This window comes from Vigna umbellata, chromosome 3, assembly GCF_029865625.1.
Source record: "Vigna umbellata cultivar VRB3 chromosome 3, Vumbellata_1.0, whole genome shotgun sequence".
NCBI classification, from domain to species: Eukaryota; Viridiplantae; Streptophyta; class Magnoliopsida; order Fabales; family Fabaceae; genus Vigna; species Vigna umbellata.
In genome coordinates, this window is record NC_142167.1 from 21,388,422 (window position 1) to 21,404,945 (window position 16,524).

At 33.3% G+C, this 16,524-nt stretch overlaps 1 protein-coding gene across 3 annotated transcripts; it reads right to left on the minus strand.

Moving 5' to 3' along the window:
- Positions 1–810: 810 nt before the first annotated feature.
- Positions 811–13,355, minus strand: LOC124829540 (phosphatidylinositol deacylase). 3 transcript variants are annotated; one of them, XM_047303071.2, is made up of 19 exons: positions 13,117–13,355; positions 12,323–12,896; positions 11,512–11,760; positions 9,190–9,380; positions 8,934–9,105; positions 8,410–8,547; positions 8,141–8,330; positions 7,545–7,690; positions 6,903–7,079; positions 6,646–6,756; positions 5,875–5,994; positions 5,299–5,455; positions 4,076–4,239; positions 3,814–3,900; positions 3,216–3,544; positions 2,881–2,962; positions 2,469–2,608; positions 1,978–2,254; positions 811–1,455 (listed from the first exon to the last, which is right to left on the minus strand). In XM_047303071.2, exons 2-19 carry the CDS (start codon positions 12,611–12,613, stop codon positions 1,123–1,125), a joined length of 3,354 nt encoding a protein of 1,117 aa, XP_047159027.2. In that variant the 5' UTR covers positions 12,614–12,896; positions 13,117–13,355; the 3' UTR covers positions 811–1,122. The 3 variants fall into 3 exon arrangements, with proteins under 3 accessions (XP_047159027.2, XP_087965305.1, XP_087965306.1); XM_088109179.1 differs by having other exon boundaries at positions 1,978–2,251; positions 13,117–13,354; XM_088109180.1 differs by lacking the exon at positions 13,117–13,355 and having other exon boundaries at positions 12,318–12,457.
- Between the last annotated feature and the right edge of the window lie 3,169 nt (positions 13,356–16,524).

The window sequence follows — 16,524 nt, forward strand, 5'->3', positions numbered from 1 at the left end:
CGATCTACGTGGGACTTTTAACCATCCTACAAAAAACGTTTTTTTTTTTAGGAAACAAAGTGAAACCATTAAATTCTAAAATTAGACAAGCATTGGCTTTTTAGAAGTAGAGACATTCCATTTTAAGTTTTTCTAACATTTTTATATTTTTTCCCAATTTTGCTATGAAAAAACAAAGGGGTTATGGGCCCTTGAAGGGGTGAAACTGGTGATGTATGAGAAGAACATGGGCCCACAAGTAAACCTACCCACCAGGATGACAAGTGTTTGGGTCAAAAGACTGTCATTCAATGGCCTAACTTATCAATACACAACTTTTTATTAAGTAAATTTAATGTTTTCATTTAATACCCGGTGAAACTTATTTGATTTAATAGGTCTCGCGTAAATTTCATTGGTAATAATGTCAATTGAAAATATATCATTAATATACATTTTTCAGTGTGATGTTACGATAAGAGAAAATGCATTAATATGATTATTATTGTACAATAAAGACAAAACTAAAATTATATATAGCATATCAAGTCATCCTTCTATTTTTTCTTTTGCCATCTAAACAATCTTGCTTTTTCCTTAATTCTTTTCTCTCTCTCTTTCTTTTCCTTCTCTATATTTCTAAATCATTCCTTCCCTTTTTACCAAAAGGAAAGAAAAACACATTTTTAAAAGGAAAAACAAAAATATACAAAGTCTGAACGTGAATTACCTGTGTGATCAACTTAGGTTCAACTTGAATGTGTTTATCTAATGAAACATGAACTTCTTCAACGTTCCGAAGATCATCCTCTTGTAAGATTAGGACACAAGTTCATTCAAACACTTTAGATTCCTCACATTCAGGCAAAATTGCAAAATATCCTCGTGAAACGATGATACAACAGCCGCAAAACCAGCCTAGGCACATGGAAAAGACGCTAAAACTATCCATCTAAAATGTTACAACAGTTCTCACAGGGAATACCGGCATAAACTCGATGAACCTATAGACCCTGCTCGTTCTACTTCAAATCAAATATCTAACAGCAATGCCCTACTGTAACAATTATCGAAACAATTACACACTTTACATACATACACGTGGAACTCCACTGTCTGGTTCTAAGAAAGTTGTGGAAAATTTCAGTGCCTGTGAGAATGCTTCCGGCTGCTATAAGTAACCTCTCTCTTTTCGCCGTTAGAGTTACGCCACATTCTTAAACCGAAGGAAATGGCGCCCACAGCGCTCATAGCATAAAACACTCTATACGGAGCCAGAGTAAGACCAGAAAAATAGGACCAGTATCCAGCTATAAGGTAGAGAAAATAGAGTCTAACATTTCGGATGGGGATCCCAGCAAAGGACACGAAGAAGGAATTGAACTCGGGCTTCGAGTTGCAGATGCCATGAAGTATGACGCCGATGCAAAGCACTGCATCCAGGAACCATGGGAGGCTCTCGCCCAATGCTAGTCTCTGCAAAAATTAATTTTACGAGTAAATAAGAGAATATTAGTGCATTTTGTTTCAAGCAGTGACCTAGTAAAAATTTACATGGACTGTCATTCTAATCCATGCAATAAAACTCTAGAGAAAACACTGGACCTTGGATTTTTCATCTTCAACATAAGTTCAACTTCAATATCAAAGCACTGATTTATTTCTTATCCACACCCTAAGTGATGAGAACATACAAGGTGAACATTTAACAGAACAGTTCACCATTGTGAAAGTGAAAAGGCCTCGAGAGGAAAAACAGATCCATTGAAAGACAACAAGAATGAAAGAAACCGAATCGTATTTCTTCAATTGTGTATATAACCATAAGGGAGATACAAAATCATGTAAAATAATGGGTAAGATTTTGTAAGCTCACGTCTCTCCTGGGAATTCAATCAATCAAATTCCCCTTTCCCTTTCCTATTTTCCCAAGAAATGATTGAATGACAGAATATGTTTAAAATGCTATCATGACACTAATTGTTATATATCATCTACCTGGAACCAAGCAACAACGGATGGGGCAAACATCATCGTTGCAACAAGATGCAATATCAACAAGCCATGGCGATGGTGAAATAAATCTAGTTGTGCGTCACCAAAACTTCTTGATGAATCAGGACTGTTGGACAAGTTGTCTTCTGAAGGGAATGTTCGCTTAAAACTACCATCAAATTTGAAATTCTTCTTTTCAGACCCCGAATAATCTTCACTGTTACAATCCAAATTTTCAGTAATTTGTTCATGGCTGCCACAAGATGCTGTCAGGAAACTGCTACATAAACAAAAACAAAAGTCAGTCTCAAAAAGTCAAACACGCCATGATAGGATGGGCCTAAGGCCTAAAAAGAATCATACTAGATGGATATAGCATAGATTGATAGTACAGTATTTATATTTTAATTTATTTTAAACCCTAAGCTAGGATGATCAGAGTTGTGAGTTCATCAATACCACCATTTTAATTTATTTTAAACCCTAATATATACCTGCATAATGCATTGTGACAACAGAGAAAGTGAGAGAGGAGAAGTATGAGGAGACCAAAAGATGGATGAACCAAGCTTGCCAAGATCATTGCAGTAAGTGCCATAACAAGTACTGGATTGGATCTTAGAACCCTAACCACCTGTTTAATGTAAGTACCAAGATTCAAACGTAAGTGAGATGAACTTGAAGTACAAACAAAACTGAAGATCACAAAATTACTTATAGATAACCACCTTCTTGTCTACTTCCCACCGCTGTTCTACTACCCCTTCCCCCACAGAATTAATACATGAAAATAAAAAATGAAAATTGGAAATATACTAGACCAGTAGGCCTACAAAATGTGGATAAGAAAGCCAAATACAACATACTTGGTTTGTCAATCAAAGAAAATATAACATTGTACTTTACCTTCAGAGAAAAGAAGCTAGACGAATGATTAACAAACCACCGAAGAGACAAAAAGCTATAATTCCGTTCCCACATTTGCCACCTGCAACATATTTATCAATAAAAACGTAGGCACAATTAGCATTTATGTTGTAGATTATCTACCTAAAATTTCTATTGGTAGAGATAAGAAAATAAATATAGATTAACAGAAATCCACAAAAAATGTGATTTACTATCCAAATTCCAATTTATCAAGGCAAATCCTATTAATCAAGGCTGCCCTTCTTTACATTAGCACACATATTGAGCAAAATTTAGGGTGATATGTGGCATAGATCAATCAGTCACCTAACCTTGTCTTGATGAAGATGTGTGTAACAGCAGCCACAAAGAATACCAAGTGAGTAATCAGAATTATAATGGCTATGAATCCGTTGGCAAAGATATAACAAATAAGAGAGATGCCAATGAAGCTAGCAAATGGAGGAAGTGGCTGAGACATCAGCAGTGAAAGGAATAAGGAAAAGAAAATGGGTAGAATGGCTAGGGGAAACAAATGTGATATTAGTGTCAAATTTGATTCCAAAGCAGTGAGCATAGATGGTATCCTCAGATCAAGATCCCATGAATATGCTTGCCGCATTAGAGCAAAGAAAACAACAGCAACAGAGAAACCAACTATCTGCATGAACAGCCAATAGACAAAATTATTTTACATTAATGGAACCCTTATTAAGTTGATGGATATAAACATAATAGATCATATAACAATTTACCATTGTGAATCAATTGAAAACACTAAATTATTCAAAAGTGGATAATAATAAAAAACTTCTCATGGAAATATAACTCCATTTGTTTTTCAAAGGCATGAGACTATAGGCAATCCAAATAAATAAGTAAAATGCAAGATAGAAGGTTACAGAATCGGGCATAAAGAAGTTCATTTACCTTTGGACTATACAATAGTAGAAGCCTACTTGCAGCAGCACTGACAGAAATTGAAATGCTACTCTTATAAGAACAATGTGGGTCAACCTATAGAATAGTGGAGAAATTAAAAGATTAAAAGAATTGTCATAATACCACCCACTGCCAGAATTCTAGATAGTCGTAGAATTTGGCAGTTTGGCATGAAAATAACTCCAATTCTTTATTTGTTTAAGAATTTAAGGGGGAAACAGTTGAACTTTATGCATTAGGTGATTCATACCAGCAAAAGAACAATGGTTTTTTCAGATTGCTGGGTTGAACCCCAATATGCTGGGAAGGAATCAACAACAATTATCTCACTATTCAGATTTGGATATATATGAAGACCAGATGTGTCATCCCACGCAAGTGCAACAGGTGGGAAACAGCGCAATTTGCAGAGCCCTGAAATACCCAGCTATAGTTATCTAAGCTAAAAAGAAAACAGTAAAAACAGAAGAAAAATATTCATCACAAATTTAGAATGCATTCAACAATATGCATAAAAGAAAGCCAAATTCAAGTCCACATTCATGTCATTAAAGATAAATTACATCATATCTTTTGGTAACATTATAAACTTTTGGAGATTTCCCGCATTTTCAAACTTCTTTGTGTATATCATCAAAGAAGAATACGATGAAAAATTAGTTATGATAAAAGAAGTGTTCAAGCCCAATTCTTGTCATTAAAGATAAATTATATCATGTCATTTGGTAACATTGTAAGCTTTTGGAGATTTCACACATTTTCAAACTTCTTTATGTATATCATCAAAGAAGAATAAGATAAAAAATCAGCTATAGCACTACCACAATGACATGGTCTGTCTATGCTTGCCACCAATCCCTAATAAAGCATATAGATGAGGCTATAGGTGATATGTGTCTAACAGAGTTATTGTTGTAAATAACGGATTATTAGGATAAAAACATGTTCAATATTTTCATAGTGATTAGGAAAAAATATTTTTATAATCTTCCAATTCATTTCAATATATTTTTATTTCCTTATTTTAAAGAATTGTATTACCACAAAATAGTAATGATGAGAATGTAATTGATATATGTTATCAATAAAATAATTATTTAGTGTGTTTGTTATTTAGATGCTAATTGAATAGAATTTCCTTATGATAGAAGATCCACCACTGAATAATGTATCTCCATTGGTGATAACATGATCTCTTCGAAGAGCAAGAAACAAAATGTTGTTCCAAGATCTAATGCAAAAGCAAAAAATAGAGATATGACCTCTGTCACTTGTGAACTTATTTTTACGAGATTTAAAATTGATTATATTTGTAACAAACTTAATATATGCAATTTTCACTACATGCAAAATACATTTCAATACACCACAATGCTATATGAAGTTGGAAAACAGGCACACCACAGAAAAAGCTATCACCAAAAGTAAAATCCTTAAACGATAGTTTATTTGGTATTTGATTAGGATTCTTACTACTACTTTCAATGTCTCCAGCTTCCTCTTCTGGAAGTCCAGAGTTTCTGATTCCACAGCTGACAGTTTTCAAAGACAGAGTAACAGGTAGAAGCCCCACACTAATGCCAAATGATAATTTGACGGCTAGCGGATGAGCTTCCTCCAAAACCAAATCCTGCATAAAACAACATACCAATGTTATGCAACCTATTGCCCACTGAAGAAGAAAAAATTGTTCTATTCACTTGCAAGTTGCTGAAAATTGAGAAAACTATTTTAGCACCGTAACAGTATAATTTTTCACTTGATTTCTAATGAAATTTTCTACACGTATATCTTTTTTATTATATTATATATAACCTAATAAGACAAAAGGAACATCCCTATAATAGTTGCAGCATTACATGTAAGCATCAAAGTAAGCTTTGGCTAGATAAGGTCTGTATACTACAAACTGCTTCAGAATTAGAACAATTTCTGATGTAACAACAGGCACTACAACGAAAAGAAACTCAAGAAATAAATTCATATCAGTAAATAAAAGTAATTACAGTCTAGGGTGTACAGGTCGGCACATTCCAAAAAAATAACAACCTTTTGAGAATAGGTAGATTGAAGCATAAACCATGGAGATAATTCTTGACTGCCCTCCTCCGGATTAAAGAACTGTCCAACTGCCATGGATGCTGCTGGCGGTGGTCTTCCTGAAATACTCTGTGAACCACATTGTCATTTCACAAGCAAATATGGAACACATTATTAACTACAAAAACCATACAATAACTGAATCCAATTTAGAAGCAAACTGATTTAATTATTCCTGTCAGAATAAGAATTAAATATAGGTAGTTAGTAGTTTAATTGGAAAACCGTTATACCTATAAGCTGTTTACTTATTAGTATTAATTACATAGATATTTTTTATGTAAGTTTCTTCTATAAATAAAAAAGATAAGCTGAGAGATAATTAATCTCTTAAGTTCTTTTTCTCATATTTTCAGTAGTATTCCATCTTCAGTCATCATAATTAGTATGGCCGCACAAAAGTACACTTACATAAAGAATTTTTAAGATTAGAAAAAGATAAACAATATTTAGTTTAACACACAATCCACCCATCCAGATGAAAATCAACTTTCTAATTTTATGAAAGATAAATGTAAGACCAAATGTAAAGCAAGTACAAGCTCCCCCATGGAAACTTTAAAATGAAAAAACATTCAATCTCAAACTCCTAATCAAGCATAATAGAAAGGCCCAAGGGAAGAAAAGAATCAAATACGTACAAATATTTCTGAATACATCTCAGGAAGATATGAATTTCTTAATATCTAAAAAGAAATCATTCAAAACTAAAAGTTGTACCGGACGAGGTGCAACTGATATGGTAAGAAATCTGAAGCCATGCATATCTTCAGGACCCAACCAAAATACAGCAGATGGAGGAGCTTGCTCAGTCTGACTGCCAGGTTCAAGCTGGTATATTATTGCAGATTAAATATTATAAGTGGCCAAACTAAATAGGCATCTTCCTCGTACAATCTTAAGGAATTCAACAATAGTAAGGTAGTATAAAGATAATCCAAACAAGACAGATTAGTCTGAAAAGAGGCATAATGTACCTGACGTGGTGCTGGACCTGAGGGAATGCGCATAATCTTTGCTGTTACTTCAACAACCCTATCATTGAGAGGTAAAGTAGTAGCAGATTTCCCCTTTTCCGGCCACAAATGAAGTCTAATTCCAGAACAAGGCTCTAGATTGGTCACAAGTACAAAATGACTTTTTCCATTTAAACCCTACACATTCAGATTAAATTATTAAGCAATTGCACCATTCCAAAAGCAATTGCTATCAATGATGAGGCTATAAAACTGAGAGAAAAAGTTCAAATTGTCATGGACATTTTTGCCAAGATAGAAACTCTCAAGCACAAGACCACACAGCAAATCTAAAAGGTGACAAGGTCATTATTCTCAAGCATTTCAAGGTTTGGAAAAGGGCCATTCATAGTTTCAACATATCCCAAGATTTGTTGCCTAGTTCAAAAAGAATTGGGAGACTAGGATTTATATAAGTAGGGATGAGTGTTTTTCCTTTTCTAACAAATTATTGCACAACATATATTAATACTTATTTCTATTATTCAATGTTTGTTCTCTTTTTTCCTCCTTCTCTACCTAAATCCCTATTATTTCTACAGAACTTTACCTATGTATGTCATATACTTTGGATATTGTATCAAAGAAACAATAAACAAATACCAATTTTTGTATGTCCAACCACCGCCTGCGACCATCCATTGCTAATACAGTCACCTCATTTATCTGAATGTATAGGTCTCTATCAAGGCCCCCATCATTCCAATGAACATTGGCAGGACAAGCAATCAGCCTATGTAGTGGAGATCCTGTAGCCACAATATAATTTGAATACAAAATTTTGTACAAATGTGGAATTTTATTTCCAAATTGACATATATGACATGGACAAAATTTAATCCAATTAAACAGAAACCACCACGTGACATAAGTATTGAATTTCATATGCAATGCAAAATCATTTTTCAAAAATATTTGTATATTGCATCAGTTATGGAAAAATCATAAGGCCAAGTATATAGTAAGTTTTTACCAGTATAAATCAAGATGGCTGGTAACAGTAAAAATGGAAAAAAACTATCTTCTTTGTCCATAAAGCATAATTTTTCTTTATATTATAAGCAAAAGCTTCAACAGTTATATGTCCATAAAATAGAACTTTGGAATGAATATTAGATGATTCCAGAAAGCTTGTCAACAGAATTTTCAGATAAACAAAATACAACAACCATGGGATAATAAAATTGGCAACAACATACCAGTCACATCTTTTGTATTATGAACAGGAATGCTTATTGGTTGTTTATAACGGGGTAACTGCACCATCCAGTCAAAATAATGTGATATTCCACTACGCAGCATTCTTGCAAAAACTGCAAGTCTCTTTTGACTATCTGCAAATGGTTGGCCTGTTCGGGAATCTATCAAACTAAGAAGCGTGTGTGATACCTAGATAAGAATAAAAACGATAAGGATCACATAAAGGAGAAACAAGTTTATGTTCTTGACAAAGAAGAGACCTACTTACTTGGACAACCAATTGATTACACCATAAAATAGCTTGATGTTCCATAGACAACCACACATTTTTCATGGCTGTACTACTGATCATGAAGCCATGGGTTGGGGGCACAATATTGTCAAGTGATGTTAATTTTGACCGTACCTGAAAAAAAGGAAAGAACAAAAAATAAACCATAATGTGAAGGTTCATAATATTTAATAGTTGTTTATTAAATGTGATTGCATGAGACAGTACAACTTGAACTTCCATCTGTGATTTATACATTTACTCAAAATTTAAGAAATTTCATTTCTATATATTACATAAGATGGAAATTTAGTAATACTAAAGGAAGATACTAGTTAAGAATGTCCTTTAAATAGAGATAGTAAAAGGGCTGGTACCAACACTCTGGAAATTGTTAAAATTTAACAATGCATAGGGCAAATAATCTTCTGAAGCAAAGACAAATAAGGCCCCTTTTGCTATCAAATATCATTCATTGGTGAAAAATCTACTGCCTCTAGGGGGAAAAATGATGGCAATACCTGGTAATCGTTGTAGGCACCAGAAATAGATACAACTACAACATTAGAGAGTACTGGATCAGACACATAACGCCCTGTGTTAGTGGTTTGAACCTTATATCCTTCTCTCCATTTGGAATTTACACGTGCAAAGTAATAACCCAATGAAGGCTGCAATGCCACAGGAGGTGATCTGAATAAAATACATGTACCCCATCAAACATTTAAGCGGCACATAGAAATATAACAAGAAAACAATAATAGAAAAAATACATACTGATGTGGGGTTGAAAGTGTAAGAACAGTTTCAACTGCTGATTTCCTAAGATGAGGGTGGATAACAGCCGCCCTAGCAACAAAACCTCCCATTGAATGACCAACCAATATCACACTTTTTGGCAAACTCCCAGAAACCACAGCACCTTCTCTTGTTCGGGTATCATAAGACACTTTATATTGGTCCAAAATCTGCATGAGCAGATCATAAGCATTGAACAGAGTGACAATTTTCAATAATTAACTGTCTCAAGGAACATAGTTCTTACAATGCTAGAGACAGCACCAAATGAGAAAAGAGTGCATAACACAGAACTGTCTACGGTAAAGAACACAAAAATAAAAGACAGTACAAGGAATGGATTGATTATAAAAGAAAGTATAGAATAAAGAACGAATCTTTATTATATTCAGTCAGTTATCCCGACTGCAGCGACAGATACAAGAATGTTGCATAGGAATTCAAAAACCTGATCTCTTTACAACCAAAAAATATCTGTCCATTCCTACCCTCCCTCCTCCCCCTCATTTTCTCCTCATTCTATACAACTGACTTTACTCATTAGTTGACATGGGGCCTTTTGAGATTAAATCCCTTTCCTTCCTACCTCTTCTAACATAAACTATTCTAATAAGAGGTCTGTTACTAAAAATACTTCCCACCACAAGTTTCACCTTGTTCTCAAGAAGAAAGTGTGGAAAATGTTTCATTAGTATCAAATGATTCCCAAGTAGCTTCAAAGCCAGGTAGAAGTTCCATTCCACTAGAACTTCATCTCCTTCTGCTCTTACTTCTTTTATAGGTACAACTTGTAGCTCCCGCTGATCGTACCAAAGGCAGAGGTTGGGTACAAGTGATACAAGAAAAACTGGGTGGACTCTGCTTTCTGTGGGTAGTCATGGTTGATGATAAGCAACCTGTCCCACCTTCATGGTATCTAATAAGGGCCATAAAATCACGACTCAACCTCTCGTTCCTTTTCTCTGCCAAGGATTACAGTATATTGGGTTGTAATTTTAGATATACCCAATCTCTAATTGCAAAGAGCACTTCTTGCCTATGTTTATCAGCAAACATGTTCATCTTATCTTGTGCTTTTAAAAGGTTCATCTTCAAGTCGAGATGAAGTGTTAATCTGTTAACTTCTTTTTATAATTTCAATTTTATGTTTCTACACGTTTGTTTATAACTTCAATTTGGCCATCAAGCTGAGGGTGATAAGCAAAATTGAATCTAAGTTTTGTGTCAGCTAAGCGAAACAGGTCAGTCCAAACAAGGCTAAGAAATTATCATCCCTAACTTAAACAATAGTAGCTGGAAATCAACTTAACTGGACCATTTCCTTTAGAAAATTTTTTGATACATCATGATCTGTATAAGGATGACTTAAAGGCAGGAAATGAGTGTACTTAGTGAGTCAGTCAACCACCAAGTGTCATCAGACTGAGGGTTAAGAAGAATTGAATTTGAGTTTTGTGTCCACTAAGCAAAACAGGTTAGTCCAAAACAGGTAAGCAAAGAAAATGTCTCTCACTTGGGGAGGTTGGCTCCCTTCGCTTCATCAGGAGAAAGCACTTGAAGTTGGGGATCTCTCCTTTTTGTCATTAACCCCAAAATGCATACATGGATAACTGTAATTCTTTGTAGTCTATATCCTCTGAATCGTGAAGTACTCTCTGTTCTCCTTTCTTTGTTTCCCCTTCCAAAATTAATACTTGTAATTGCTTATTTTTACACACATGGTCAAGTTGGTTAAAAAGTAGAAGAAATAAATAAAGTTTACTGGCACTGATGCATAGAAAGACTTAATAAATATTTGCAGTGCTGATGGTTTAACTATATCATTCTAACAAGTCACAACATTCATGAGATAACACTAAACCAAAAATCTAAGTTGAATGACTTGAAAACAGAGAAGAATGTCATTCAAAAGCATCAAACAAAACCAACTAGTCTATTCCCTACCGTAAGATGGTCTAAAAGTAGAAAGAATAAATATTACTAGCACAAAAACAAAGCAAGACTCAACATATGCAGAGCTGAGGGTTTAACTGTCATTCTAACAAGTCACATAGTTCATTGGATTTTAATGATATTGATAATCAATAATAAGAAACAAATTCTCAGTTTATTGAGAATAGTAATACCATTAGTGTGAACCAGCCAAGACAACAACAATGATAACAAGTTCAATTCAAAACAGATTGGTGATCTACAGACTACCAATAAACCATCTAAGAGTTTTAAGATTACAACCAGATTGTATTCCTCCAATATTCATTTGCATCCATTTGGTATAAACTAAAATAGTAAAAGTGATACCTTATGTATAGCACGTACAACATATTCAGTGTGCTCTTCAAGAATGGCACCATCCATGGCAGAATGTTCACCTTCAAGATCAACAGCAAACCAGTCCAGCCTGCTGGTATACTGGCTGGGTAATTGAAAACTAGATAAATTTATATCTACACCTCCTTCTTCAGCTCTTAGGGTTGCCTCATGGTAGAATGTACGCTCTAGGGGACCATTCTGATATGCCCTATCAGATTCGGCTGCCAAAGACCGCACCTACAAAGTGGATACAACTAACAGAAAATGTTAACAGAAATATAAAATTTCGGGGGACAAGTAAAGAAAGTTAGTTTCCTAAACCATTATCATAGGGGATCTATGCCATATTTTTCAATCTTTTATTCATTTTATTCTTTTTTTTCCTTGTTTTCAATTTCACAAATGAAAAGAAGCATCATTCCCGTACCCAAAGGAATTTCACAAACTCCAGCTATAAAATCATTCAAAAATGAACTGATAATGAGTTACCCTAGAATCTAGATTCAAAATCAGAATCCTTGGCCAACAAGTAAGCATACCTCAAACTTTGAAAAAAGCAAACTAGAAATGCAGATTTACATGTCATCATACTACATAACTACATTATCCACTCTCAAATTGATCTATAACAACTAAATCAACTTACTCCCAAATACCCCAACATTAAAACTACTCAAGTCCAGCAATAACATATTAATATTTCCCATTCTTCATTTTTACATTCTGATATTTATTTAACAAGTATCCATAAACCAAACCAACTTTGCCTAATTCTAAACAAAAAGAAATAGGACCTTGCCTGTTTGAAGCTGCCACCATTGCCTGGGATGAAAAGCACGGGCACACCACTGAGCTTTTTAAGATGCTCCTTAAAATCTATCTTTTTCCATCCCTCGTGGTACAAGTACAAGCCATACTTCGCAGGAGAAATGCTCTCCGAAGATGAAATGGGAATATAAGTCGGATACATGTAGGTCATTATACATCCATTCGAAATAGGCTTCAACAAACCATATAAAGCAGCCAGACAAATCCCTACTACCACAATAATCAAAATTCCAATCCTAATTTTTGCTCTAAAACCTGGCATTTTCAAATAAAGCTTCTACTCCACAGTCTTCAAATTGCTGCAAAGTTCTCTTCAACAAACTCTCTAAATCAAACAATAATAGTTTCCTAGTTGAAATAGAACTTCAAGCTACGCGAACACAGAACAACATCATCAAACAATTAAACTAATCCACGCAACTAACACAGATTCCATCGCCATCGCCGCAATCAGATCGCCATCATCGATTACACAACCGTTCCAATAGATTGAACAGCTTCGATCCAAAAAACAATAGATCGCTTTGGACAAATAAAATGGAGATCTACAATTCAACAAAAACACAGTTAAAGAACATAAGATAATCCGAAGCACAGAAAAGAAATCAGAGTAATATAAAAATATCAATAAAAATAATAAACTCCACTATCGTAGATCTGAAACACGTCCAGTGGAGGCGGTGCTACCTCCGAGGAGAAGTCAAATATATATAGAGAGAGGGAGAGAGACAGAGAAAGAGAGAAATAGGGAAAGCGAAGGGTTACCCAACAGAGAAAGGAGAGCCTAGAAGGTGAAGATGAGCAAAATGGCTTAAAATGCTGAGACTGAGAGTATGCAACAGAATTATATTTTAAATTTTGTTAGTGCAAATTGCGACGACAAAAGAAACAAGGAGGAGCGTGCATCACAATCTGACTGTGACAGAATACACACTGGAGTTCACGCCTCCGTCCACAACTCCCGCTGTATGTTCTATTAAACCTCCAATCTATCTCTAGCCAAAGACTCCCACAGTTTGGCCTTCATGAATATATAAAAGGAGACCCAATAGATTAATTATATTTTCTAGGTAATAATATTGTTATCTGTCAACAGTGTATTAGTTGTCAGTATAATAAAACAAGTATTTTAACATTGCAATGCACGGATTAAAAAAAAATATTTTATAAAATAAACTTATGTTTATAAAAATATAAGTAATATTTAGTATAAATATTATATTTTTTGTAAATCTAAATATGAATATTTTTATTATAAAAATATATTTAAGTTGTTTATATATTCTTTTAATAATAATAATAAAAGACAAACACTTTTTTTAAACTTAGTATTGTATTGATTACTTACTTTCTCTAACTAGTTAGGAGTACTTTTGGCAAAAAAAATTACAAAGTTGTACATAAACATGAATAATATTCTTTTATAAGAAGTTTTAAGAATTTGTTCAACCAATAACATCTTATAAAAGGAATATAATTAACTAACTAAATCTATCCTATGAGTTTATTGATAATACAAACACACAAGAAAAAATATAACACATTATTATTTGCTATCTTCATGCGCAATTTTCTTTACATAGACTGGTAGGTTCTAAAACTATAATTGATGTTTTAATAGTTTCTATATTTTTTTTATGTATTCCCAACTAAGTTTAAGGTTAAAGTACTTAATTACAGGCATTTAAAATAGTAAACATTCAATCAATATCTTAACCATTTCAACTACCAAACAAATTTTAAAAACATTAATCTATCACAACACCTAATTTATTTCCTGCAAGATTCTCACAGGTGCTCTTCACAATTAAATTAACATATTTATCAAAATCTCACTACCATATTCTTTTTTGAAATAAAATTCTTAAATTCACAAGAACCAACTTTACTTTATTTATTGAAAGAAATATATCTGCCAAAACAATGAAAAAAGGATACAAGTTTTCCTCATTTTGTTAAAGAAAAAAATTAGAAGAGAAAGTGTTAAACTTTCTTTTATAAATCATTGATTTTTTTATGATATAGAAATGATTTTGAGAAATGTCTGTTTTTTAAAATCTAAATTTTATTTTTGAAATATAAAATAATAAAACAATGGACACAAAATCCTTTTTAACAAGTATGAAACATCTGATAGCCTAGTTATAATAAAGCCCCTTTAAGTCTCTTAAATATCTAATTGTATTTATCAATAATTTTTAAAAAAATAATTACTTAACGTAATGAAAACACGTTGATATTGTTATAGGGTTACTAAAAAAATAATAATGTTATTAACTTATAAAAAGTTTCATTTTAAAAATAATTTTTAGACTTAAAAATATATATTATTCAGAAAAGGTTTCAAAATTCACAATCCCCAAAGTCACTTCCCCCAAAAGCTCAGTTTTAAAATAGAAAAAAAAATGAGTGAAGAATAAAAAAGAGCAGACAATGTCTAACAGGTCTAATACCGATGACTGGAAACTGCTACCTGCTACCGCTATCGGCAGTCCTTATGAAGGTCATCATCAAGAGTACCGACATGCAGAAGGAGGTTGTTGATATCGTTGTTGCCATTAGTTTTAATCACTTTCTTTTTCATTTTCTTGGTTGCATGGTTCACTCTTTTGGATTTTGTCTCTGGGTTTTCTTGTGCATGTTGTATTGTTTGGTATAGGGTTGACTTATTTTCGTATTAGTAAAAAAAAAATTGAGTTTTTTTCATTTTACACTAGTGGTTATTAGGAGTTTGATTTTCACTTCACTCTCCTGGTTACTGTTATTGAATCGATATTTTTGCAATCTGCATGAGTGTTGTTTTGTTTTTTCTTTGTACAGATATATTAGTTATATTTTCTTCCAATAAGGTGTTTACCAATATGGCTTTTGATGTTTCTTTTTGCATTTCGTGTTCTTTGTTTTGGAGGGTATCTTATCTTTTTTTATTGGATTAGGGATTTCTCCATCTCCACTCAAATTTCTCCTTCCTTTGGAGTTTTTGTGATGACAATACTTCCAATAGTGTCTCACTATTGAAATCTTGCTTCTATTAGATGACACAGTTTTCCTAAAAGAGACACCACCCACATTAAGATCTTTTTCGTTTGTTTTTAAATTTCAATGGAGTGTAAATTTTTTACACCCTTTGTGAACATTCACGTAAATTCTGCCTTCACATTCCAACCCTCTTTAAAAATACATTAAATTGCAACTCCCTCCAAGATCTCAATAAAATCATATTTTAATTATTTTCTGCAAATTGGGATAGCTACGGGCAATAAGAGGTTTTGTACAAGAGGAGGTGAGAGTCAAAACCTTGATTTATTTAGACCAAAATATAAGGTTTAAATTAAAAATCCTGTACTATTAGGTTCATAATACAAAATTCAAAAGAATTCAATGATTACATAAAACAGAAAATCTTTATTTTGACTTTAGCTTTTTTTATTGATTATTTTTGTATTTGTTTGGTCATGTTTCTTATCAAACATTTAGTTAGAGAGTTGGGGTTGGATTGAAGTTGGGGTTAGAGATTTGAATTTGGGTTCGGTTTGGGTTAGTTTAGGTTTGGGTTGCGTATGGATTGGGTTTTGGTTGGGTTAGGTTTGGGTTGGGTTGGGTTGGGTTGGGTTGGGTTTGGGTTTTGGGTTGCGTTGGATTGGGTTGGTTTGGACTGGTTTGGGTTTGGTTTGGGTTTAGTTGGGTTTGGGTTGGGTTTTGGTTTGGGTTGGATTAGGTTGGGTTGGATTGGGTTCGATTTGGTTGGATTCGGTTCGGTTCGGTTCGACTGAATTGGGTTGGATTCTTCGGTTTGGTTCGGTTCTTTTTAGGATGAACCAAATCTAGAATGAAAGCCTTGAAAAGATCATGGTATATAAAGGGACAAAAACAATGCCTGTTTAATTAATGCTAAATGTCTAAGATGGTGGTTTTATGTTGTGTTTTGAGATTTTTTAAGAGAGGTTGAGTCTAACTCTTTAAAAAATATGATATGAAAGATCACTTGATTTGATGTTAAGGTTTTTTATTTTATTTTTTACTTTACTCGATTTTATTAAAAAACTTTAAGTGTATGTTTTAAAATTTGATATGGGTTTAAATTTTAAAATTAAAGTAATATAATTATTCTGACATTATGTTAAAAAAAATTATGTATCAAATAAACTTAATTTATTCTATTTGATATATTTA

What these genes read in the sequence shown, in the direction of transcription:
- LOC124829540 (XM_047303071.2), bottom strand. Translation starts at nt 12,613, where the DNA reads ATGCCAGGTTTTAGAGCAAAAATTAGGATTGGAATTTTGATTATTGTG. An exon ending in ACACTTTCAACCCCACATCA is followed by an intron (nt 9,106 to 9,189) that starts GTATGTATTTTT and finishes TATTTTATTCAG; the next exon opens with ATCACCTCCTGTGGCATTGC. An exon ending in GGTTGGACATACAAAAATTG is followed by an intron (nt 7,080 to 7,544) that starts GTATTTGTTTAT and finishes CTGAATGTGTAG; the next exon opens with GGTTTAAATGGAAAAAGTCA.